General features: G+C 33.9%; 1 protein-coding gene across 1 annotated transcript in view; it reads left to right on the top strand.

Moving 5' to 3' along the window:
• Positions 1-27,023, top strand: part of PIK3C3 (phosphatidylinositol 3-kinase catalytic subunit type 3) — a 160,264-nt gene that overhangs the window by 35,277 nt on the left and 97,964 nt on the right. Inside the window, exons 5-9 of the mRNA XM_061169001.1 lie at positions 16,577-16,663; positions 18,685-18,780; positions 21,395-21,466; positions 25,701-25,805; positions 26,621-26,713. Of these exons, the coding sequence (XP_061024984.1) occupies positions 16,577-16,663; positions 18,685-18,780; positions 21,395-21,466; positions 25,701-25,805; positions 26,621-26,713 (453 nt within the window). The remainder of the gene's footprint in view (positions 1-16,576; positions 16,664-18,684; positions 18,781-21,394; positions 21,467-25,700; positions 25,806-26,620; positions 26,714-27,023) is intronic.

Below are 27,023 nucleotides of genomic sequence, written 5' to 3'. Positions count from 1 at the left end.
GAAACCTTTCCTCCTTCACAGCTCCCTCCCACTGGTGCAGGTCCCATCCCTATTCTTTTGTCTCTGTTTTTTCTTTTTTCTTTTGCCCCACCCAGGTACGTGGGGAGTTTCTTGCCTTTTGGGAGGTCTGAGTTCTTCTGCCAGCGTTCAGTAGGAGTTCTGTAGGAGTTGTTCCACATGTAGATGTATTTCTGATGTATTTGTGGGGAGGAAGGTGATCTCCACTTCTTACTCTTCTGCCATCTTGAAGCTCCTCTATACAGTATTTTGTAACTCATGAAATGTACATTGTTTTTAAACTCCTGAAAAGATGGAAGCTTAGAGAAGTTAAGTGATTTATGTTAACTTTTCAAATAAACAGTAAGTTATAGAACCAGGACCTAAAATCAGGTCTTTAAATCCTTTATGTAAACATCTTTCCAAAGATAAGAATCAGTGATGTGTTTTAGGTTTAAGAATTGTGAAGAATTAGTTTGCATAGAGAATGTGTCGTACTTATCAAGAAGATTAAAGTGGAAAAATAGGAGAAAAGGCAGAGGGAGTATGAAATGAAACAATGTATATTCCTGCAGGTCCTCAGGTATAGCATAAAAGATGGTGCCTAGTGACTCAATAAACAGTGACTTGCCTGTGGTGAATGAGCACCCATTAAATATTTGTGCTATAAATGAACTGGTGTTACAAGCAGTACTTAGGCTTCAGTTGTTGTTACTGTTACCAAGTGCAAGCACCTAGTGCTTGCCACATAACAGGCCAGTTAATTGAGAGAATAGGTGTTGGGGCAAGGAAAAGTGATTTTACTTTGAAAGCCAGCAGACTGAGAAGATGGTGGACTAGCGTCCCAAAGAACCATTTTACCCGAGGTAGAATTCAGGCTTCTTTTATACTAAAACGGTGTGTCTGGTTGTTACAAACTTTTTTAAAAAAAAAAAAAATAGTTCATTTACAGTGTTGTATTAGTTTCAGGTATACAGCAAAGTGATTCAGTGATATATGTGTGTACATATACATATGCACACACATAAACTTTTTGGATTCTTTTCCATTATAGGTTATTACAAGATATTATAGAGTTCCCTGTGCTATACAGTAGGTCCTTGTTGTTTATCTCTTTTATATATAGTTGTGTGTATCTGTTAATCCTAAACTCCTAATTTATTCCCTCCCTAATTTCTCCCCTCCCTAATTTCTCCTTTGGTAACCATAAGTTTGTTTTGTATGTCTGTGAGTCTGTCTCTGTTTTGTAAATATCTTCATTTATATCCATTTTTTAGAGTCCACATGTAAGTGATATCATGATATTTGTCTTTTTTTTTTCTTTCTCTGTCTGACTTACTTCCCTAGTATGACTAATCTCTAGGTCTATCCATGTTGCTGCAAATGGCAATATTGTATTCTTTTTTATGGCTGAGTAGTGGAATATAATATATATTATATAATATATACAATAGAAAATATATATGCATGCCACATCTTCTTTATCAATTCATCTGTTTATAGACACTTAGGTTGCTTCTATATTTTGGCTGTTGTAAATAGTGCTGCTATGAATCTTGGGGTGCATGTATCTTTTTGAACTAGTTTTCATCTTTTCCAGATATATGCCCAGGAGTGGGATTTCTGGATTACATGGTAACTCTGTTTTTAGTTTTTTGAGGAACCTGTGTACTGTTCTCCATAGTGGCCGCACCAATTTACATGTCCACCAACAGTGTGGGAGGATTCCCTTTTCTCCACACCCTCTCCAGCATCTATCTATTATTTGCAGACTTTCTGATGATGGCCATTCTGACTGGTGTGAGGTGAGGTATCATTGTAGTTTTGATTTGCATTTCTCTAATAATTAGCAGTGGTGAGCATCTTTTAATGTGCCTGTTGGCCATCTGTATGTCTTCTTTAGAGAAATGTCTGTTTAGGTCTTCTGCCCACTTTTTGATTGGGTGTGGGTTTTTTTTTGTTTTGTTTTGTTTTTGATATTGAGCTGTATGAACTGTTTGTGTATTTTGGAAATTAAGCCCTTGTCAGTCACATTGCTTGCAGATATTTTCTCCCACTCCGTAGGTTGTCTTTTCATTTTGCTTATGGTTTTATTTGCTGTGCAAAAGCTTACAAGTTTGATTAGGTCCCATTTGTTTACTTTTACTTTTATTTCTTTTGCTTTGGGAGACTGATCTAAGAAAGTATTGCTACGACTTATGTCAGAGAATGTTTTGCCTATGTTCTCTTCTAGGAGTTTTATAGTGTCATGTCTTATATTTAAGTCTTTAAGCCATTTCGAGTTTATTTTTGTGTTTGGTGTGAAGGAGTATACTAACTTCATTTACATGTGGCTGAAAGGACACTTTTTTTAATGTAAAGAGACATTACAGAGAATACCAACTTTCCCTGAAAAGCCCTAACATAAAATTAATTGAAGGTATCTCTAGGAACTTCATGTTATATTCTGAAAACAGTAAATTACATAATTATAATAAGGGAGACAGATCATTAATAGGTCCTACTAAATAATTTATTTTCTTAAACTGATTTTACCCAGAATGTCAGTTTATTCATGAAAATTATTTCACAAAGCTACTTCAGGGTAGAAATGTATTCAGAAGCCAAGAAAAGTATACTTGATCAACTTGCTATACTATAAAGAAAATGGTCTCTGAGGTTGTTTCCTTTTCAGAATAGCTGAAAAAAAATCATCATGATGATGACACTGTTATGATTCCTGTAATTAACAGAGAGAGTAGAGTCCAGCTGACCACATTCTATCAATGAAAAATGTCCACAAATACAGAAATAACTGGTTATTCAATGAGCCACTGTGAGAGCTATAAATCAGGGTTTTTGACTGCCAGTCTTTCTACCCAGTTATAATGTACCTCATTACTGTTTAAATCTTCCATACATTTTGTTCCATTAATTTTAAAAGCATAAAATGAAAGGTAATGCTTTTAATTACCAAAACACCTCCCTGAAAATTCCATGTTCCTCATTTCTCTAAAATCTAACTACAAATATCATTATGTGGGTACTGGTTTAAAAGTCCACGTAAGTCATCACTTTGATAATCTATTCTTGGATTTATAAACAAAAATGATATCTAGCTTATAAATCATATTTCTAAAAATCAAAACATTTGCCAACCTTAGTTTTCTAATACATCTCTTTCTTTCTCTAGGTTCCTCTAACATCAATAGCAGATAAGCAAATAATGTTTGGTTTGGTTGCTGGTTTCAGTAATGTGGAAGACTAAGATAAACTGAAAATCCTCCCCCAACAAACAGCTAATAATATGAAGTAGCAGTAAAATAGGTATAACCACTTAGGAAGGTAAGCCCTACAAAAGATGAGTTGGCAATCTAAAATTTTAAACCAATGGAAGCTAAAATCAGTAATCATAACAAACAACTGGAATATATCCACCAGAAATTCAGATAATGGAATATTGAAAATTAAAAAAACTATTTAAAAATGAAACAGTAATATAAAACCATAAAACATAAATCAAGGACTCAAAACAAAAAGGAACAAGATATTATTTACTACTATAGCTATATAGTGAACCTTAATATTGGTTAGAGTAATTCTTCCCCCTTTATTCTCCTTTCTTCAAGCTCAAGTGGTTTTATAAGCTGGACCTACAAAGCCTGCTGAGATCAATATAACCATGATACCAAAACTAGAGAAGAAAAGTGAAAGAAAGGAAAATTATAGACAGTTCTCACTTATAAATACAGATGCAAAATTTCAGCATAAAATTAGCAAACTGAATTAAGTGATAAAAAAATACATCATGCCCAAACAAGATGTATTCCAAGAATGTAAGAACAGTTTAACACAGAATATCTATTAGTGTACATTATTATCACAGTATTGAGTGTTTCAGGGGTCCCCCAAGATGAGATGATGAAAGCACAGGACTTAGAGGCAGTTGTAATCACAGCTAAGATTTATTATAAGCAACACAGAAAGAATATACAACTAGAGATGGTTCAGTAAAAGAAAAAGGTATAGGTGGGGTCTGGAGAAATCCATACGCAGGCTTCCTATGCTTCCCCTTCCCAGCCCAGGAAGAGACACTGGGTGTGCTGCTTTCTCCAGGAAGAAAAATGAAGCCTTTTAGAAAAACCCATTTGAGACTCAGAAATTAGGTTTTTTACTGGGGGTCTGGTCATACAGGCATTCTCTGCCCTCAACTACCAAAATTCTGGCCTCCCAGAAAGAAAACAGGTGCTCACCATAAATCACAATGTACAAACAACCTAGCCACAGTGAAACATCTATACCCGTTAGAGAATGTTTCAGAAGTCAAGTTCTCACACATTTGCCAAGGGCCATCCTTGCAAGCAGGTCCTTCTAAAGATAGCAGCTTCAAGCCTGTTGTGTTAACTATCTCCTGCATATTAAATTAAGGAGAAAAAACATATGGTCAAAAGGATTCCCAATCTTACCAACTTTTTGGTGAGTTTCAACAAACATTCATCATATAAAGTTTTGGTAAAATAAAATAGGACTTTCTTAACCTGATATAAGAAATATGCCAAGAACTGATAACCAGCATCTTACCAAATGGTTAAATGTAAGAAACATTCTCATTAAAGTCAGGAACAAAACAAGGATGCTTCTATTACTGTTCCGATTAGACATTGTACCAGAGTTTCTTGTACTAGTCAGTACAAAAAAACTGTATATATAGAGGTAAGAAATAAAAATTATTTACAGATGATGATTACATAGAAAAGTCAGAAGAACTATTAGACAAACTGTTATAAATAATAATGTTGTTAGATACAAGATCAATAAACAGGAATCAGTTATTATTCCAAAATTCCTATTATTCCCTTTTTACCAATCTAAAAATAAAATCTTTAAAAGATATTTACACTAGCAACAAAAACTACGTGAAATTTAGAAATAAACCAAACAGAAAATGTATAGATTTTCATCTTGGAAATCCAACAATTTCACACCTAAATTTCTACACTAAAGAAACTCACTTATGGGCATAAGAAGATACATACACGTATATTCACTTCAGCCCTGATAATAACACGAAAAGTTGAGTTTGTTGGGAGAATAAATAATAAACTGATTTACTCGTACACTGGGATACTATACAACAGTTTAAATGAAAGCATTTGAGCCGTGTAAATTAACATGGATACGTATCAAAAACAGCATTAAGTTTAAAAAAGCAAATTGAAATGAAAGAATGAGGGAAGTCTTTACAAATATCTGATTTTTTTCATCTTTTTTAAGAAGTGTGAAACAAATAAGGCAAACAATACATGTTCAGTTTTGACAGTGAATACATGGATATCTCATATTATTCTGGATACTTTTGCTTTATAATAAAAATAAAAAATTTAATTACATATATACATAACTTTAAAACTCAGACATTTAACTTTCTAGTACTGGGAAAACAATAAATAATAAGTCAACAAGTGCCGTGTTACTACCTCTTTTCACTAATCTTGGAATTCAGTTACTACTTAGCCAAGTTATTTGGTTAATTCCCTTACGCTGAAGAGCACTTTGATGAAGAAGATGAAAGTCAACCAGCTCAATTAGGTTGTCTAACACAGAACTACTTCTTCAATGTGCCTTTAGTGGGAAGGAAGGGAGGGAGGAAGGGAGGGAGGAAAAATATGAATATTCATTATCTTTAGGGATTTTTTCTTCTAAATGTCAGACAATTCTTAGTGAACTTATTCAAGGCTGTAAAACTTATTTAGTGGCCCCATCTATGTCATCAAAAATGCGTCTTAGCTACAGGTTTTTGTATAAATAATAAGTGTAACTTTTATAAACATAGTGTATTGGATTTGATTCTGTGTTGCTTTTCTTTTGTGTCATAAAAGAAGAGTTTGGGAATCTCTTATAAATTTATTCCTAATGATACATGGTAGAATCTTTTTTATCAGTCACTTTGATTTGCTTACTGTTGTCTAAGACTGTCAAAATTTTTAGATTTGTCTTGAAATCGATGGTAGCAAGTAGACTAAATTAGTTTTTGCCAGTGAAAGATTGAGCCCTAAAAGAATATCAATTCATGTTCTGTAAATCTGTTGTCTGTCTTTGCAGCTATAGTTTCTGCCAGAAAACTAGAAAGTAACGTGCTTTTAAGACTACATTAATCTCTGAGGAGTTAAACTGAATGAAACTTTTAAGAGGCAAATACCGCTCTTCCTGAATAAGATACACATGTAAAATTTCAAAGTAAAATTGAAGATTTGTGGCTAAGACTTCATTAATCAGGAAGGTAGAAGAAACTCCTGTGCTTTGTAAGAATTAAATATAATAGGTGTGGGTGCAAACTCTTAACATACAGATACAACTCCTTTTTAAATCTCAGTTTAAGTGAATTTTTTTTTTTACCATCTTTATTGGAGTATAATTGCTTTACAATGGTGTGTTAGTTTCTGCTGTATAAGAAAGTGAATCAGCTATATGTATACATATATCCCCATATCCCCTCCCTCTTGCGTCTCCCTCCCACCGTCCCTATCCCACCCCTCTAGGTGGTCACAAAGCACTGAGCTGATCTCTCTGTGCTATGCGGCTGCTTCCCACTAGCTATCTGTTTTACATTTGGTAGTGTATATATGTCCATGCCACTCTCTCACTTCATCCCAGCTTACCCTTCACCCTCCCCATGTCCTCAAGTCCATTCTCTACGTCTGCGTCTTTATTCCTGTCCTACCACTAGGTTCTTCAGAACCATCTTTTTTTTTTTTAGATTCCATGTATATGTGTTAGCATATGGTATTTGTTTTTCTCTTTCTGACTTACTTCACTCTGTGTGACAGACTCTAGGTTCATCCACCTCACTACAAATAGCTCAATTTTGTTTCATTTTATGGCTGAGTAATATTCCATTGTATATATGTGCCACACCTTCTGTATCCATTCATCTGTCGATGGACATTTAGATTGCTTCCATGTCCTGGCTATGGTTTTCTCTAGGTATATGCCCAGTAGTGGGATTGCTGGGTATATTATTTTTAATTTATTTTTATTTAATTTATTTATTTTTGGCTGCATTGCACACGTGCTTTCTCTAGTTGCGGCAAGCAGGGGCTACTCTTCGTTGCGGTGCAGAGGCTTCTCATTGCGGTGGCTTCTCTTGTGGAGCACAAGCTCTAGGTGCACGAGCTTCTCATTGCGGTGGCTTCTCTTGTTGTGGAGCACAAGCTCTAGGCGTGTGGGCTTCAGTAGTTGTGGCACACAGGCTCTAGAGCACAGGCTCTGTAGTTGTGGTGCACGGGCTTAGTTGCTCTGCAGCATGTGGGATCTTCCCGGACCAGGGCTCAAACCTGTGTTCCCTGCATTGGCAGGTGGATTCTTAACCACTATGCCACCATGGAAGCCGTATACAACTATATTTTGTCTTGAATTATAAATTACTGCATAGCTTGTATTTGATTTGACACGGATAGGACTCATGGTTTATTGAAGAATTATACTGTTTAATGATACAAATCTCTCAGTGAGCCATAGTGCATCCTGCAAATAGATTACTGACCAATAATGGTATTCTGTTTAATGAGTACATATGCTCACTTCTAGTCTAGGCTTAGGCAAGTGTTAGTGTTGAAAGAGTTACGTTATAACCTTTAACTTGAGGGAATTTAGAGGAAGGAGATATGGGGTAGTTGAATAAACACAACCCTCTGTGATCATGCTGGAAAAAAATTAGTCTTGTATATGATAGTACCAAGCATTTTTATTGGCCAATATTCTTATAAATGTGTCAAGAGAGATTTTGAACATTCACATAGGCCCTCTGAATCTGAAAGTTTTCCATCTGGTGACAAGAGTAGACTGGGGTTTTTTTGTTTATCTTTTCAAGTGGCAGAGGGAAAAAAGGGAAAAAGAAAATACAGCTTTGTCATTTTTTTCTCCTACGATTTCCTAAGAAAGCATAAGTGTATCTGGCCCAAGCATCACCTATTGCATAGCTACTTATTTTGGAAAATCCATTTATCTTGTAACTCCCCTCTTACAGTTTCTTGATGTGAGTAAAATTTGAAACCTTAAGCCTGTACATTTTTTTATATAGGAGTTTTTATTAACTGCATATTGAAAAGTGGTAGCTTTTAATTTATATGGGTTTTTTTTTTCATTTAATTTATATGGATTTTTAGTTGGACCCAGTTGAAAGGCCCTTGGAAGAAATAATTTGAGAGAGAACAATTATGTTGATACCTGGTTTTCATTTCATACGATTGAGTTAAATTAATCAGATGGGTCTTTATTCTTTGAGTTTATTATGAAGTAATATAACTTTATTTAGCATCGTCTTGATAAATGCTAATCTTTTATGGTTTTCTCAACAGAGTTTTCTCCACAGTTAATTGTTCTTAAAATAACTTTAGTTTTTAAATAACTTATCTTTTGTTATTACAAGCTAACATACATCTACAATGGAAGAAGATTGTTAAAGTGCAAAGACTGAAAAAATCACCTCTAATCCTCTACTCACAGTAGTCATCATTAGTATTTTAGTTGATATGCTTTTGGTAAATAAATAAATAAATGTATGTATGTATGTATGGAATGTATGGAATGTATATGTATTTATTTTTAATTTGGGATCATATTGTGTGTGTGTTTAAATGAATCCTGCTTTTACACTTAATGATGTTTCAAAATTGTTCCAGGTCATTTAAGATGCTTTCATAACATGATTTGTAATGACTGTCAGGTTTTGCATAGTGTGGATATGCCATAATTCATTTCAACAATCCTCTATGGTTGGCTGTTCAAAGTATTTGCAATTCTGTGCTGTTGTAAAGCCTTTATCCACTTTAAACTTTCTACTAGCTTGAAAATAGAAAGTGAGAATTGTTCTTTAAGTTATTTTTATATGGTTTGCTTGATATGTGCTTGTATGCTGTATTTTCAAATTATCAGACATAGTCATAAGGCGTATGTGGGTGCTTAAAACCAGGATCAAAGTTTGGTGTACATCTCTGAATTCTTTTATCAGTTACATTCTGTCTTATGTTCATCTTGTTGTTCATCTTGTTTTCACAGGTAGATAATAAACTCCGTGAATTATCATACTGTGTCTTGATAAACCAACAAAACTAGCCCACCTTTCATAGCATATGTGAACTTGGGCCATGTGTCTCGTATTTTGATTAATACATGTTAATTGATGCCTTTTGTAAAGATAAAGTGGGTATATGAATATGGAAGAAACTGGCCAGGGAAAATTTGTAAAGCAGAAACCATTTTCTGTCCAGTTTCCTTTTGAGTCTGTCTCTCCCCATTTACCTCCCTACAGATTCCTAGGCAGATTTGAAATAGATAAGCATTTTTCAGTTCTTTTTATTCTTCCCTTTCTTCCTTTAGGCAGTAAGTGTGGTATCTACTATAAAGAAAAATCTAGATCATGATGAACCTCAAGAAAGATGATTCCCAGTAAGCATCTTATGTATGTGTAAATCTTCCTACTGTCCACCTTGCAGAGAACTTGATTTACTTAAATATTTACCAAGGACTACCATCCTAGTCTCTCTTTAATACCTGGGTACATCAAACTCCCTGATGTGCTGACAAATAAGCTCTTTCCTCTGCATGGAAGATTTCATCCTGTTTGTTTGACTTACTCCTTATCCTTCAAGTCTCTGCTTTAATGTTACCTGCCTGAGAGGCCTTCTCAAGAACCCCCATTATTTTCTGTCACATCACCCTGTTCATGACTTTCATATTACTGTTTCAATTTCTATATAGACATATAAGCATCTACCATATGGGCATATAGGCATTACCATACAAATGGCTCACCCCTACCTTAAGTTCTTGAAGTCAGGGAACTTGCTTCTTTTGTTCAACATTCTGTGCTTATCTCCAGAGCAGAGGACCTGATGGAAGTTTGTAACTTACAACAGCAAATTAAGTAATATATATTTATGTTGAAAGTATATAAGTACTAGGGAAAAGTGACTAAGGACATGAATCATTCTTTTCTCCAGCTTCCTTTTGAGTGTCACTCCCTTCCCCTTGCTCCCCATTTACTCCCCAAAGCTCTTGAACAAAATTGCAGAGTATACAAGCATTTGTTTTCTGTTCTATCACTCTTCCACATTAGAAGTCCTGTCAATAAATATAAATATTCATTGAATGGATTAATGCTAGGTTCTGTCAACCATTCATAACTCTAGCACTCAAGAAGCTTATGGTCTAGTAGGGCAGATACAAATAAGGAGCAAAGAATTGTGACTTGTGGTGATCATGGAAGTCTATCTGTTCCCAGGGATAGCTATCCAGTTTGACGTTCCTTTTCTCTGCTGTTCCTAGTCTATAGCAAGTTGGCCTTCTTTTAGTTCTGTCCTTGGTACTTGTATTGAACACCTACTAATCTGAGGCATCTTCCTCAAGCACGTATCTGTCCTCCCGTTAAGTCTGATATACATGATTAGTACTCCAAGCAGTTTCCTGGGCGTGTTCTTATTGGTTCTTACAGATTCTTTTATTTAAGTAGCTTTTAAAACCCCTTGCTGTTTAATTCTTGGAGAAGTTAGAGCTCAATAATTATGCTGTTATTTCTGTGACAGTGGGCTTCTCTTCCAAGCTCTATATGATTTCTTGTGTATTCTGTAGAAACTTATGTTCCTTAAAAATAGAGAATGACTCTTTTACTGATATCTTGACCTAGCTGCTTTCTAGGATGGGCACCCTAGTGAGGATTATCTCTTCACAAGCAATTTGAAACAGATTGTACTAGTTTTACCCTGCTGTTTAACAGAATGCAGATTTTCTCGTTTGGGAGATCTAGGTCAGACCCCAAATGAAATATAAGCTGTTCAAGTTCATTTGTTGGTCTTCATTATCTATAGACATTCTCAAACTGGAGACAACTGGAAACTGCTTTGGACTGATGAAAACCACCCAAGTCTGTCTACATAGTCATCAGCACCTATAGAGAGAGATGAAGTGACATAGATTATGGGCTAATAACAGCTGCTTACAGTTTGCATAGTGCTTTATAGTTTTCTAAAATTTTTAGTAAATTTCATCTAATATTTAATTATTTAATCTGCATTGAGTCTTAAAAGTAAAAGGCCTTATTGTCTGAAGAACTGAAACGGGTGACTGGAGTGTAGCATATCAGTTGGAGAGTTGTAAGAGCTTATTTTGGAGAGGAAGGCAAGGCCTAATCATTTAGGAATTGTGATAGCTAATTCTAGACTTTACCTGATACCTAAAGTCCAGTCAAGAGCTAGCTTTGCCATCTTCAAATTCTCTCCCCTTGCTCTTCTGCAATTGAGCAATCAACTGTATGCTTAGATTGTCCAGTAAGTGCTGTGCTAGCTAGTCTCCAAAGGTGACCGTCAATGAAATATGCCTCCTGATACTCACGCTTCCATGTTGGATCTGCACTAGCTCTGTGACTCATTTTAACTAACATGATGCAGCTGAACTGATGCTATGCCTGTTCCAGGGCTAAACTTTAAGACAACTTGAAAGCTTCTGTTTTTTGCACTTTTGGGGAATAATGAGCCACCATGTAAGAAGTCCAGCTACCTAGTTGGAGTGACTATGTTGAAAGACTACCTGGAGAGGGAGCAGCACTGCGAGTACCTTCAGAAAGAGAGAGGCCCCACCACTCTGGTTTCCCACCTGAGCCCATCCTTTCCCACAAAGGCGTTGGAAATGTGAGTGAAGCTATCTTGGACATTCCAGCTCCAGCTACCACATGACAACAGTCTCATGAGAGACTGTTAGACTAAGAGAAAAAAAATATCCAGATGTCCTCAAGAAAATGACTTCTTGATGTCTCCAAGAATCGTGAAAAATATTAAAATGAGTGGTGTTTTAAGGCACTAAGTTTTGTGGTGCTTTGTTACATAGTATCAGATAAATAGCACAAGTAGCTAGGGGACATTTTGAGTGGTAACTTTCTAGTGCAACAGAAATTATAAAACTGATTCAAGCAGAGAAATATCTAGAAATTCTGCTGTCAATCTCAAGAGTCTGGTGTGAGACAAACTTGTAAACAAACAGTCATAGCATAAGTGGTACCTCTCATTCTGCAGTTGGCTTTTGCATTCAACAGTGTCATAGTGATGTTTCCTATCGGGGTATATGGATTTTTCTTTCTTTTTGATTATAGTATTTCTTAGTGTGTGTGCCATAGTTTACTTAACAGTGCCCACTATTGATAGACATTTACATTCTTTTATGTCTCAGTTTTCCATATTGCAAACAGTGATGCACAAATATGAATATATCTCAGGTAATTTAAACTTGTACTCCAAAATGGCTTTACCAGTTTATGGTACTACCATCCTTGACCATGCATTCTTTGGTTGCTATTTGTAAGGTTGAGAATGGTCATCTTTTAGTATTCAAATACAGAAGGTAAGAATATGCTATATAGGAAATAATATTTATTAGCAGCAAACATGAATTCTGGAATTAGTGAAATGACTTTAGAAAATTTTCGATTTGTCTGATTATTTAGTAAGGGAGAGAAAAATGCCCAACACATTCTGCAACATCTAAACTTAATATGCTATTGTTACTTTTTTCCTCAAAGGAAACTAGTGGAGAATCAACTACTGTATCATAAGTATGAAACTTGTGTTTAAAAAATTTCAAAAGTTAATTAGACTTAAATCTTTTACTATGACTGCTTCAATAGAGGAGATAGCAAAGGCTGATAGAAGGAGTATGGACTTTATAGACCTGGGGTTTAAATCCTAGCTCTGCCACTTCAGTGTGGTAGTTGATGTGATACGACCCTTTATATTTTTATTCATTTAAAAAACTAGTTTGGGACATGTGGCAAAATGCGTGAGAATGTAATTCTCTAAAGACTATGGAATAATACTACCTATCATATTTTGCATCCATTATCCTATTTGAATTTTGCTAGCAGAAATAGACGTTAATACTTCTTTTTGTACATGAGGGTTCAAAAATGACAGAATTCAAAAATGGAGTGCTAGGGTTAGAACCCAGGTCAAATGGCTCCTAGTCTAGCACTCTTTCCTTTAGGTCACATTGCCTGGTGTTCTTTTGGTTTCCTTGTAACTAATTCTTAGTCTGTTTCCGTGTTAGTGTATTTGTCTAATGTTCCACCAGAGCCAGCAAAATGTTTAGTCCCTGCTTTGTGTGAGTAATAGTGCTAAGCACTTTTTGTTGCCTCATCCATTTTCATTTAGAGATTACCTCAAGTGAAAAGGAATTTGTTATTCAGAAGAAGCTAAGCTGATAATATTTTTATATTACAATGATCCTCAGACTTTTTGTATGAAGCTACTATTTTCATTTCTGAAATAGTATGACCATGTAGTTGTGATAAGAGTCCCTTAGTTGAGGGATATAAAGAATATTGATGAAGATTTTTAGTTCTTGAGAGAGATAATAATTGGTAGAAGTGTTTGGCATCCTTGTAGGAACACCATCATAACATGTATAATGGAAACGAAGACATATCATAAAGACAAGCTACCATTGAAGTCCTTAATGCTCAATTTTGCTTTATGCTATGAATTTGTTTAGAAAGAAAGAGGGGATTTGATACATGAATAATGCTGATGTTTAAAATTACACTTTCTAAGACAAAATCTAGTTTCAGTTTGAGGACCTTGGAAATTATCTTGAATTCTCTGTATATTTGAAGGGTCAATGTATTATTTAATTTGTGAAACCAAAGGTAGGTTGGTATGTAAGACCTGCAGAGGACTCTACCAACTGCAACTCTAGAAATTCTTTTACCGCTGGTTCTTTTATTACCGTTAATTCTTTTATTACTCCTTCTTAAAAGTAAAGCGCACATGCACACCTATGTGCTTAAGTCTTAGAGTAGTAAATTATAGGCTCCAGAGAAATGCCTTATTTATGTAACTGTCTGTTATTTTTCATATTGAGATGTGAAAAAAAATAGAAGTTTATTTCCAATTTGAAGAACTATCATTATAATTCTCTCCCTTTGTAATAATCAAAATGCAAGAAATATAGAACATGGAGATACTTTCAGGAAAGGCTTCATTATTTTTTAGCATGTTTGGATGGCAGATTATAGACCATTTAAAATGTTTTGTTTTTCTGTAAAAAACTATGATGATTAGTCTCTAGCCAAGTCCATTTCTTATCTTGATAGTTGTGTATGGCTTCTGTTGTGTATAAGAATGTATCAAATGTGAAGGTGACATAACACTTCTTTTTTTGATTTTTTAGATTTTTTAAAGATTTTATTTTTGTTGAACAGTTTTACATTCACAGCAATACTAAGAGGAAGGTACAGATATTTCTCATATACACTCTGCCCCAGCACATGCATAGCCTCCCCTGTTGTCAACACTTCTCACCACAGTGGTACATTTGTTACAATTTGTTACAATTGATGAACCTATACTGACAACTCATAATCACCCAAAGACCATATATGTCAGTGTTCTCTCTTGGTATTGTACATTCTATGGGCTTTGACAAATGTTTAATGTCATTTGTCCTTCATTATAGTATGATACAGAGTAGTTTTACTGCCCTAAAAATCTTCTGTGCTCCACTTATACATCCCTTCTTCCCCCCCAACCCTGGGCAACTAGTTATCTTTTTATTGTCTCCATAGTTTTATCAATACCTTTTCTTTAGTTGGAATCATACTGCACCTACCCTTTTCAGATTGGCCTCTTTCACTTAGCAATGTGCAAGTAATGTGTACTTAAGGTTCCTCCATGTCTTTTCATTGATTGATACCTCCTTTCCTTTTAGGACTATATAACATTGTTTGAATGTATCCATTTATCCATTCACTTGGTGAAGGCCATCTGAATTGCTTCCAAGTTTTGGTTATTATAAACAAAGTTGCTGTAAATATCCATGTGCAGGCTTTTGTGTGGGCATTAAGTATTCAACTCCTTTGGGTAAATACCAAGGAGGGCAATTCCTGGACTGTATGGTAAGAGTATGTTTAGTTTTTTAAGAAACTGCCACACTGACTTCCAGAATGGCTGTACATTTTGCATTCCCACCAGCAATTAATGAGAGTTCCTGTAGCTCTACATCCTCACCTGCATTTGGTGTTGTTAGTGTTCCAAATCTTGGTCATTCTGATAGTGTTTAGTGATTTCTCATTGTTTTAATTTGCATTTCCCTGATGGCATATGATGTGGAGCATCTTTTCGTATGCTTATTTGCCATCCATATCTCTTCTTTGGTGAGTTGTTTATTAAGATCTTTGGCCCATTTTTTAAATCAGGTTGGTTATTTTCTTATTGTTGAGTTTTAAGAGTTCTTTGTATATTTTGGCCAACATTCCTTTATCATATGTGCCTTTTGCAAATATTTTCTCCCGGTCCGTGGCTTGTTTTCTCATTCTCTTCACAATGTCTTTCACAGAGCAGAATTTTTTAATTTTAATGAAGTCCAGCTTATCAGTGATTTCTTTCATGGATTATGCCTTTGGTGTTGCATCTAAAAAGTTGTCACCATACCCAAGGTCATCTAGGTTTTCTCCTATGTTATCTTCTAGGAGTTTTGTATTTTGCGATTTACATTTAGGTCTGTGATTCATTTTGAGTTAATTATTGTGAAGGGTGTAAGGTCTTTGTCTACATGTATTTGTTTGCGTGTGCATGTCCAGTTATCCCAGCGATATTTGAAAAGACTCTTTGCTCCATTTTATTGCCTCTGCTTCTTGGTCAAAGATCGTTGACTCTATTTATGTGGTCTCTTTCTGGACTCCATTCTGTTCCATTGATCCATTTATCTATTCTTTTGCCAATACCACACTGTCTTGATTACAGTAGCTATATATTAAGTCTTATAGTTGGGTAATATATAGCTTCCAATTTTGTCCTTCAGTACTGTGTTGGCTATTATGGATCTTTTGCCTTTCCATATAAACTTTAGAATCAGTTTGTTGATATCTGCAAAATAACTTGCTGGGATTTTTTTTTTTTTTTTTTTTTTTTTGGACTAGGATTGCTTTGAATCTATAAATCAAGTTATCTACAAAATAACTTGCTGGGATTTTTGTTTTTTTGTTTTTTTTGGACTAGGATTGCTTTGAATCTATAAATCAAGTTGGGAAGTACTGACATCTTGACAATATTGAGTCATCTTACCCTGAATGGAGTATCTGTCCATTAATTTAGTTCTTCTTTGATTTTGTTCATCAGAGTTTTGTAGTTTTCCTCACGTAGATCTTGTACATATTTTGTTAGATTTATACCAATTTCATTTTTGGGAGGCGCTAATGTAAATGATACTGTGTTTTGATATTGTGTTTTTAATTTCAAATTTTACTTATTGATTGCTGGTAACAATATATAAGAAAGAGATTGACTTCTATATATGAACCTTGTATCCTCCTTGCTGTAATTGCTTATTAGTTCCAGGAGCTTTTTGCCCATTTTAAAATATTTTCTACATAAATGATCATGTCACCTTTGAATAAAGAAAGTATTATTTCTTTCTTCCCAATCTGTATATCATTTATTTCCTTTTTCTTTGCATTAGCTAGTACTTCCAGTGTCATGTTGATGATCATTACCATTCTTTATCCTCCTTTCTGTGAGATCTATCTCTTAAAATTTTCTCCATTATATATTTTTTGCAGCTCACCAAAGCTCATCGACAAGGTCACATGGTGAAAGTAGATTGGCTGGACAGATTGACATTTAGAGAAATAGAAATGATAAATGAGGTGGGTTGTATCCCTCTTTTTTTTTTTTTTTTTTTTTTTTTTTTTTTTTCCTCTTTTTTATTTCAAAATATTTTCTCCAGAATTTTAACTGAAAAATTTTTTAGAAGAACTATTTATTGCCAGGTATCTCTCAAATGTGGGAGCATTGAGGATTACCTCTAGTTGTGAGGTTTATGCTAATAAAAGGAAAACTTAGGATATCTGCCTTTCTTATATTTTAGTGTTCTCTTGAACCCCGAAATAGGTAGTGGATATCATAAGTGTACTAAATATCATATAAGTGAAGCCCATGTTAAGCTTGATGCCTCACTTGTATGTTCTCTCTTCCTCCATATGGCAGTTTATGTCCAAGTTGATTGGATAAATCTGTCAACATAGTGTCAAAACAACCTCTTCACTTCAGTTACCTTAAGTCATCATTAGCAATTCCTCTCCCCAATTAAGATATTCCTTATCTTATTTAGTACATATAGGGCTGTGCACACTTAATGAGGTTACATGGTTCAAGTAATTTGTGTGCTTTCTTGATCTTGTGTATTGGTCCAGAATATGTTTAATGAAAAGATGGCTTCAGTGAAACTCTTTACAAAAGTTAGAACGAGAAAAAAATTTTTTCTATGCACTAGCACTGAAATACTAGATGTTTGGCCTAACATTCTATGTCTAGAGAGCAGAAATAATGGTTATATATTAATCACATTAGGAGAGAGGAATAACAATTTTGTGAAATGCGTAGCTTATAGTGATCACCACATGGCACAACTGACTTGATTTGTGTTCTTTCAACAGTTTTCAGCAGGTCGAGAGAGAGAAATTTGTCATTTTACAGTGAACACTTAGAAAAGTTAAATTCTGACATTGTTCATTTTTTAAAAACAAATTAGTAGTGTCTAACAACATTTATATTCAGTATGAATACTGGGCATCTTTTCTAAATGTATTCATAATACATTCTTATATACTGAAACTGGAAGAAAATTTTACTTTTTTGAATTTTGATAATAGTCACATTCCAAAAATAGTTTAATCAAAATGCTTACTTTTTTCTTTTTCCTATTTTTAATTAAAAAATATTTTTAATTTTTCTATTCTTCAACTTAGATACCCCTGGGTGTTGAAAATGTAACATTAGAGCATACTTCGCCCAACCTTTTTCACTCACTCTATCTGCACTCTTTGAAAGATAGGAGGCCATTACCATTATCATGATAGATTATAATATGCTTCATAAAGCTGAACAGTTTAAGTGACCTCCTTAGATCTTTATGATTATATACATATAGATTTAAAGCCATTTTTCAAACTGTTTTGGGTCAGGACTAATCACCCTTTTAAATTTCATTTTATTTTCACTTCATTATTAATATAATATTTACTTTTTTAAGGGGACACATTTATACACACAATCAGCATTTTACATGTTGGGGAAGAAGTAACTCTTCCCAGTGTATTTAAAGTCTATTGATAAAACTTTGCAAATGATTACAAGTTATTTTAAGACCGTTTATAAATTGTGAAAAACTTGTTAATGTTGTATCTGTTAAGCTCAAATGACCTCTGTCCTTAGTTACATACTTTGTTTTACTTTTGTTTTTTGTTATACTTATATTAATTTCTATAGTTAGATTAGTCCATATGGTTTAAGGGTGAACTGTTCTTTGCTTAAAATTATTAGAACTACAAAATTTTTTTTTAAATAAAATAATGCTCCTGCAAATGTATATGAAATACCTTTAAAATGTTATATAATAGAATTCATACTACTGAATAAACCAAAAATGTCATTAAGTTTGAGGAGGGAGTTATAAGTGAGTAGTAGACACTTCTGGATAAAACAGTAGTGCTGTATATAATGAAATAGTAGTGCTGTGTAAAACAGTACATTTATAATAATGAAATAAAAATTTGTTACATTTTAAATTGTATTTGATAGAATCCATGTATTACTGAATTGGGAATAATGATACAAACTGATGTTGAAGAAAATCATTTTTCATAAAAAATCTTTTTTTTTTTTTTAGAGTGAAAAACGAAGTTCTAATTTCATGTACTTGATGGTTGAGTTTCGATGTGTCAAGTGTGATGATAAGGAATATGGTATTGTTTATTATGAAAAGGTATTTTCCTTGGAACTGTTTATGGTCTCTAAAGTAGAAGGGAGGGGAAACATTAAAAAAAATTTATTGTTTTTCCTGCTGGGATGAATTCTTTGGCTGCAGAATGGCAGCAGACAGCTGTCAGCAGCAGCTGTTTGTATATACACAAATCAAATCATATAGCTACAACAAGATTACAAAAGCTGATCACTCATGTAATGCAGTTCTGGGTTATAGAATTCAATAAATATGCAAGAGATTAAAAACTTTTTGATTAATTGTTCTGTAAATTGGCAAGTAAGACATTAAAGCAGTAGCTTCATTAACAATCAGTGTCCATTTGAAAAGTAAAAAGAGGAAATCATATTTTTTATGTGGTAGGCTATTGAATGTTAAGGGTATGTTTGTTATTTGAGTGTGTATGTAATGTGTTGGAATTGTATATGTAACAATTCCAACATAAGTATGCTTATGAAATACCTCATAAATGTTCATTTATATAATATATGCAGAATTAAGAAAACCATGTTATCAGTAGGCTGAGTGGTAATGAATATGAAGTTATGAATTTGCTCTGGTCTGTTCATTACCAAAAGAAAGTAGTTGTATATTTGATATCCAGCTACTTGAAAAATATCTGTGCCTTAAATGCTTATTGATGGGTCTTCATTTTAGTACTACAGTAATAATAGTATGCGTAGTTCAAAACCACATAAATTAGGTACCTTCTGTTATTTTGGAAGTACTGAGACAAGTGCTTATGAGGACAGTGCGAATAAGAATCGGTGTGACTGAGGACAGACTTTCGATACATGGCATGATAGAATAATATTTCTTCTAGCATAGAGCTAAGCTATATGCAGTTTATTTGTTCATTAGAAGCAGCACTTTTAAATTACCTTTACACATTAGTGTTATTTGTTAAAGTTGTCACAAGTGATTTTTTAAAAATATATGTTTTATAACTATTAAATTACTATTTGAAAGATGTTTTCATAATGAAGGTTTAGGGTTTGTATAGTTAATTTGTGATCATTTTTCTGGTACTTTTCAAGTTAATGTATTTTTCCCTTTAGCTTGTACCCCTTCCTAAAGTAAAAGGTTAGGAAAAGTTAACTTGTTTCAGCTTTTTGTTTTATAAATAGTACTCTCTGGGGGAAAAAAAGATAAGAAGGTAGACTATTTAATATTTTTTGTTAATTCATTAGAAAGACTACATTAAAAAGAAAGGGAAATGTAGGTGAGTGAAATTGTTTTGTTACCAATACATCTTAGTAAAATCACTTTTTACATTTTTACTATATGTAATTTCATTAAAAGCAATATTTCCTGCCCATATGGAGTTTATATTGCAGAAACATGCTAATGGTGATGGTACTTTCAATCATTGGAGACTTGAAGGATCTTTTGAAAGACAGCTTTGATGATAGATGAAATAATAACAGAATAGAAATTAGAAGAATTTCTAGTATTTTTGAAAAGGTTCTTGACCCCTTTCTGCTGCTTCTTGAAAATTGCCCATAAATTAATGCCTGTCTACCTACCCTGTCATATTTCCACTTAGTGTAAAGATTGCTGGGCCAGTGTATTGAATCTAATGGAAATATACTTTCCTGTCACCTGTCTTTTGTGACAGATAGCCTTAGTGAAGATTACTTGTCACAGTTGGGCTGATAAATGTGATTTCTGATGTTGTGACTGAGAACCAGCCTGTTAAACAATGGCTGTGGGAATTTGTGGTTTTCTCTAGGACTCAATTACTGAACCTAAAGTAAAGTCACAATACTTCCCCTCTTTCAGTCTCTCTTGATTTTGTTGCTCATATCTAAAATTGAAAATATGCTACCATTTGGAAATTGACAGAAAAACTTGATGCTAGGTGTACAGTTGTGAGGAAATGAATTTCAACCTTAATTAGTTTATCCTTTTCCAGGATGTATGCAGTGACATTTATTATGCAGAATTACCTTTCTTGCCTGAATTGGATAAAAGTAAAAGCCAAAATTCTTCAAAAATGATAATACCAACAAAATAAGACAGATTTATTTCTTAAGAATTGATGGATTGATTCTTGCTATTCAAATTTGCATTGCGTTGAGTAAATATCCTCTGAGAAGCAATGCTGCTGAGTTTCTAGTCGTATATAAGTTTGAGTAATGTTAACCCACATTTAAAATTCTACTTATCTGAGTGGAACTTAATTGTGATAATTTGAAAAATTACCAAAATCCACTTAGTAGTTTTTGCAAATGATGCAACAGATCCATTGTGCCATATTTTAATTATACTCTTTGGTTTCTTGTTCTAAGTTTGAAAATTAGGACATACTGTTTTGACTCAGTCATTATAAACAAAGTTTAAAACAAAATCCGGACAATCTACTAATTTCCAGACCTCATATCTCTAAAAACTATAATACAGATTTTTTTTATTGTTAGAGTTTATTTTTCTCAAAATATTTTATCAGCAACAAAAGGTAAAAAATGGATATGTATTTTAAAATGTAGTTGAATGAAGATAATTTTTTAAAGGGAGGAACGATGTTCATTAAAACTTAAAATACATTAGAGTACACATGATCATGTATGACATTTTAAACATTTGGTTTTTTAAAACTTGTTATGCTGTAATCCAGGATGGTGATGAGTCATCTCCAATCTTAACAAGCTTTGAGATAGTGAAAGTTCCTGACCCTCAGATGTCTATGGTGAGTCATTGTCAAATTTCTTATGAAAATTCTTTTTTCCAGAGTGATTATGACTTAGATCTACATCATACACTTTCTTTTTAAAAACTATATCCGTAACTACATTGGTTATTTAAAAGAGTCATAAATTCACTTCAGCTATTGATATATGTAATCAGGTTCAGATGGAATCTTTACAAGAAATCTTAACACCTTAAAATAAGGTCAAGATAGTATAGTGTTGGGGAACCATTTTGTTTGAATTATTGAAAAAGCTATGGAATGCAGTCTTGAAGGACTCGGGGAAACAAGTATTTGAAAGATTGTCATCATAACAGAAGGGAAATTTATTTATACCAGAAGATAACACTAAGATCAATGGATAGAAATTTTAGGGAGACTGATTTTGTTGAAAAATAGGGAAGATTATTGTAGCTACTAGAACTATTCAATTTGGATTATGGTGTTTTGGATGATTTTGATATACCTGCATTGAATTGTTGAGACGATAGCTCTCTCAGGAATAAGAAAGAGGAAGAATTCCTACTTTGCAGCAGAGATTTAATTTGATGACTTCAGATTTAGAAAGTTCCAGGCAAAAAATCCTTATAGCAACATAGGAGATACTGTGATATTTACACTTAGAATTCATTTATATCACTCTGAACTATTTTCTCCTTATTTTATACATTTCTAATTAGATTAATTACCTTCCTAATCAGAACAAAGTAGATAAAAAGTAGTACATGGGAAGATGAAAACATGATGACTGGAGTAAATACAGTTCATTAGAGCAGGAAGTAATGGCTGATGGCCTAACATCAAAGGAAGAAATAGAGGGGAAAAGGGAATAAAAAGTTAGAAAACAAAGGTCACTCGGGAATCTTAGAAACAAACATCTAAGTACTTTCACAGATCTTATGCCTAGCATAATAAAATAAAGTTAATAGATCTAAAATTGACACCGTGGATTGGAAGAATCAACATTGTGAAAATGACTGTACTACCCAAAGCAATCTCCAGATTCAATGCAGTCTCTATCAAACTACCACTGGCATTTTTCACAGAACTAGAACAAAAAATTTCACAATTTATATGGAAACACAAAAGACCCCGAATAGCCAAAGCAATCTTGAGAAAGAAAAACAGAGCTGGAGGAATCAGGCTCCCGGACTTCAGACTATACTACAAAGTTACAGTAATCAAGACAGTATGGTACTGGCACAAAAACAGAAATATAGATCAATGGAACAGGATAGAAAGCCCAGAGATAAACCCACGCACATATGGTCACCTTACCTTTGATAAAGGAGGCAAGAATATACAATGGAGAAAAGACAGCCTGTTCAATAAGTGGTGCTGGGAAAGCTGGACAGCTACATGTAAAAGTATGAAATTAGAACACTCCCTGACACCATACACAAAAATAAACTCAAAATGGATTAAAGACCTAAATGTAAGGCCAGACACTATCAAACTCTTAGAGGAAAACATAGGCAGAACACTCTGTGACATAAATCACAGCAAGATCCTTTTTGACCCACCACCTAGAGAAATGGAAATAAAAACAAAAATAAACAAATAGGACCTAATGAAACTTCAAAGCTTTTGCACAGCAAAGGAAACCATAAGCAAGACGAAAAGACAACCCTCAGAATGGGAGAAAATATTTGCAAATGAAGCAACCGACAAAGGATTAATCTCCAAAATTTACAAGCAGCTCATGCAGCTCAATATCCAAAAAACAACCCAATCCAAAATTGGGCAGACGACCTAAATAGACATTTCTCCAAAGATATACAGATTGCCAACAAACACATGAAAGAATGCTCAACATCATTAATCATTAGAGAAATGCAAATCAAAACTACAATGCGATATCATCTCACACAGGTCAGAATGGCCATCATCAAGAAATCTACAAACAGTTCATGCTGGAGAGGGTGTGGAGAAAAGGGAACCCTCATACACTGTTGGTGGGAATGTAAATTGATACAGCCACTATGGAGAACAGTATGGAGGTTCCTTAAAACAACTAAAAATAGAACTACCATATGACCCAGCAATCCCACTACTGGGCATGTACCCTGAGAAAACCATCATTCAAAAATAGTCATGTACCACAAGGTTCATTGCAGCTCTATTTACAATAGCCAGGACATGGAAGCAACCTAAGTGTCCATCGACAGATGAATGGATAAAGAAGATGTGGCACATATATACAATGGAATATTACTCAGCCATAAAAAGAAACGACATTGAGTTATTTGTAGTGAGGTGAATGGACCTAGAGTCCGTCATACAGAGTGAAGTAAGTCAGAAAGAGAAAAACAAATACCGTATGCTAACACATATATATGGAATGTAAAAAAGAAAAAATGGTCATGAAGAACCTAGGGGCTAGACGGGAATAAAGACGCAGACCTACTAGAGAATGGACTTGAGGACACGGGGAGGGGGATGGGTAAGCTGGGACAAAGTGAGAGAGTGGTAGTGTATATATGGACATATATACACTCCCAAATGTAAAATAGATAGCTAGTGGGAAGCAGTCGCATAGCACAGGGAGATCAGCTCGGTGCTTTGTGACCAGCTAGAAGGGTGGGATAGGGAGGGTGGGAGGGAGGGAGACGCAAGAGGGAAGAGATATGGGGATATATGTATATGTATAGCTGATTCACTTTGTTATAAAGCAGAAACTAACACACCATTGTAAAGCAATTATACTCCAATAGAAACGTTAAAAAATAAAAATAAAATTGACACTGAATTTTCATTATAAAATCAAATTGTATTTTGCATTCTGGATATTTGAAACACACTAATGGTTACCTTCAAAATGGTTGAGAGTATTCAAGTTTTGTCATACTGGGACCATATTAACTCCTATCAAAATGTCAGGTAAATGAGATGTCTGTATATTTAGTGTATTTTTTTCTAAAGAAAATGCTCGTCAACAATTATAGGTTTAATATTATGGATGCTGTAATTAAAAAACAAAGATCTAGGACCTCTGTGAACAAGTTTTAGTTTTAAATACAATCAAGAAAAAACAAAACAAAAGATTAAGAAAAAAAGCTACCCTCCTTACTCCCTATGTTAAAAAATTTTAATTTGTAGCCATTAGTATTAACTAAACAGAGGAATATATTTTAACAAACATTGAGTGCTGCTAAGCTGGTATATCACTGTATCAGACAATAAATTAGAGTCTATAGTTACAAGTGTGGTACTAACACATGTACATATGCAAATGGAGTGGTAGAACTGACTAAAAATCCCAGAAATAGATCCAAGTACATATGTAAATTGACTAAGGTGGCATTTCATCACTGGAGCATAGTGCTGGGGAATGAGCCATTTGGAAAAAGATGAAATTAAATCAAATCCACACATCACACCATACATAAGGAAAAACTCCAAATGAATCAGGGATTTAAATATTATAAAATGAAACCTTACTAGTACTTTACTGTCAGTGTAGGGAAAGACTTCCTAACGATGAGTCAAAATCCAGAAGCAACAAAAGAAATGATTGATAAATTTGACTATGTTAAAAAATTTGCATGGCAAAAACACTGTAACAAAGTCAAAAGACAATTGACAAACTGGGAGAAACTATTTGTGACATACATCACAGACAAAGGACTGAATATCTAATATGTAAAGAACTCTTAAAAACTGAAGAATAAAGGACCAGAAAGCCAAATTAGGAAAAAAACATGAGCAGACAATTCACACATGCAAAAATGAATAAAGTCTCTTAAGCAAAGGCAGTATGTTCAGAACTAATGATTTTGGCCATAGGTAAAATAGTTAAGCATTTTGGTCGTTCATTGTCCCTGCCCTCAGTTACTACTGGCAGTTAAACTCTAAGATGATAATACAATTATATCACGAAGTCACTAGTAGCTCATAGGAAGAAGGAGTGGTTTAATCTGAGTTGCCAGGGGAGATTTTGGAGTGAAGGTGACATTTGAGTGGGTAGAGGGTATAAAACCTTGAATACAATGGAGAGTTAAAACAAGAAGCTGGAATGGCATGCTCATGTGTGCCTGGTGAAGCATAAGGTATGCTTACTTTCCCTATCACCACAAGATACATAGGAGACTAAAGTTGTAACACGAATAAAATGTTAAATATTATAAACTGGTCTTAAGTAAGTAACTATTTACTTTTCTATTTCTAAGTGGCTGTTGAAACTGCTTACTGGTGAAATTTACATTGTTGGTTAATATTCTTAAATAATTTATAGGAAAATTTAGTTGAGAGCAAACACCACAAACTTGCCCGGAGTTTAAGAAGTGGACCTTCTGACCACGATCTCAAACCTAATGCTGCCACAAGAGATCAACTGAATGTAAGAGAATTTATAAAATATTAATTTAAAAATAATTAAGTGGGTATTTTGGTTATAACTGATGCGATAGCACATCACTTAAAAGTGATTCAGACACAGGTTGATGAACCCTATGTAATTTCAACAACTTCACATTTCTGTAGTTTTATATCATTTTGGGGCTTTCAGGAAATATATTAGCCCTAGAGACAGAACTGCAAATAGTGTATGCTTTCTTGATATAGTGTTCTTAGAAACTGGCCCTAAGATACATTGCCTGAACTTCCGCTGACTTAACAAGAGAAATGTTTATCATTTGGGTGTGTTTTTTTTTTTTTTTTTTCTTTTCCTTGTGTGTGTGTTGGGGGGAGGGGACTTTTTCCCTCATTTTTATTTTTTTAAAAATGTTTTATACAATTTTTAAGGGTTACTTTCCATTTGCAGTTATTACAAATTATTGTCTCTATTCCCTGTGTTGTACAATCCTTGAGCCTGTCTTGCATGCAGTAGTTTGGTTGGGGGGAGCTTTTGCTATTTGGATTTGTTATGTCTTTGGTTGAAGTAAATTAGCTCTGTAATTACATACTTTTTTTTTAATATGGAGCTTGACTTTTTTTTTATCTTATCTTTTTCTCCGCTTACACTCTAATATCCTTTTTGAACTGATAAGTACAGCAAATTTAAGTCTTACTTGACTGCATGTATATTCTCCTTGCTTCTGTAATAGTTCAATTATAGATATATTTAAATGAATGAAAATTTTTAAATGAAATGGAAATATATAGGAAGATTTTTTTTATTTGACAAAAGTAATTTTTTTGTTTTCTTTGTTGTAGATTATTGTGAGTTATCCACCAACCAAGCAACTTACATATGAAGAACAAGATCTTGTATGGAAGTTTAGATATTACCTTACTAATCAAGAAAAAGTGAGTTTCTTGAATATTTTCATATATCAAATTATCTATAAACTTTGTTGCTAATGAGCAAAATGAAGTAAAACTGCCAGAGAAATACAGACTTATTCTCAAACTTGAAAAAAGAAAGGTTTATAGAGTAATATATATCGTTACTCCATTTTTTAAAAATTTAAAACACAAAGACACATGTACCTGTTTGTTGATGTATAGACAATGTCTGAATGGGTTAAGTCAGAGAGACTTGGGTTCAGTTTCCAGCACTACAACTTATTCTTACTGGGTAAGGTGAGGCAAGTTGCTTTGGAAGCTTTGTTTCCTC

Source organism: Eubalaena glacialis, chromosome 15, assembly GCF_028564815.1.
Source record: "Eubalaena glacialis isolate mEubGla1 chromosome 15, mEubGla1.1.hap2.+ XY, whole genome shotgun sequence".
Lineage (NCBI taxonomy): Eukaryota > Metazoa > Chordata > Mammalia > Artiodactyla > Balaenidae > Eubalaena > Eubalaena glacialis.
Note: the sequence above shows the minus strand (reverse complement) of the source record. Positions and strands in the feature narration are given on the sequence as shown.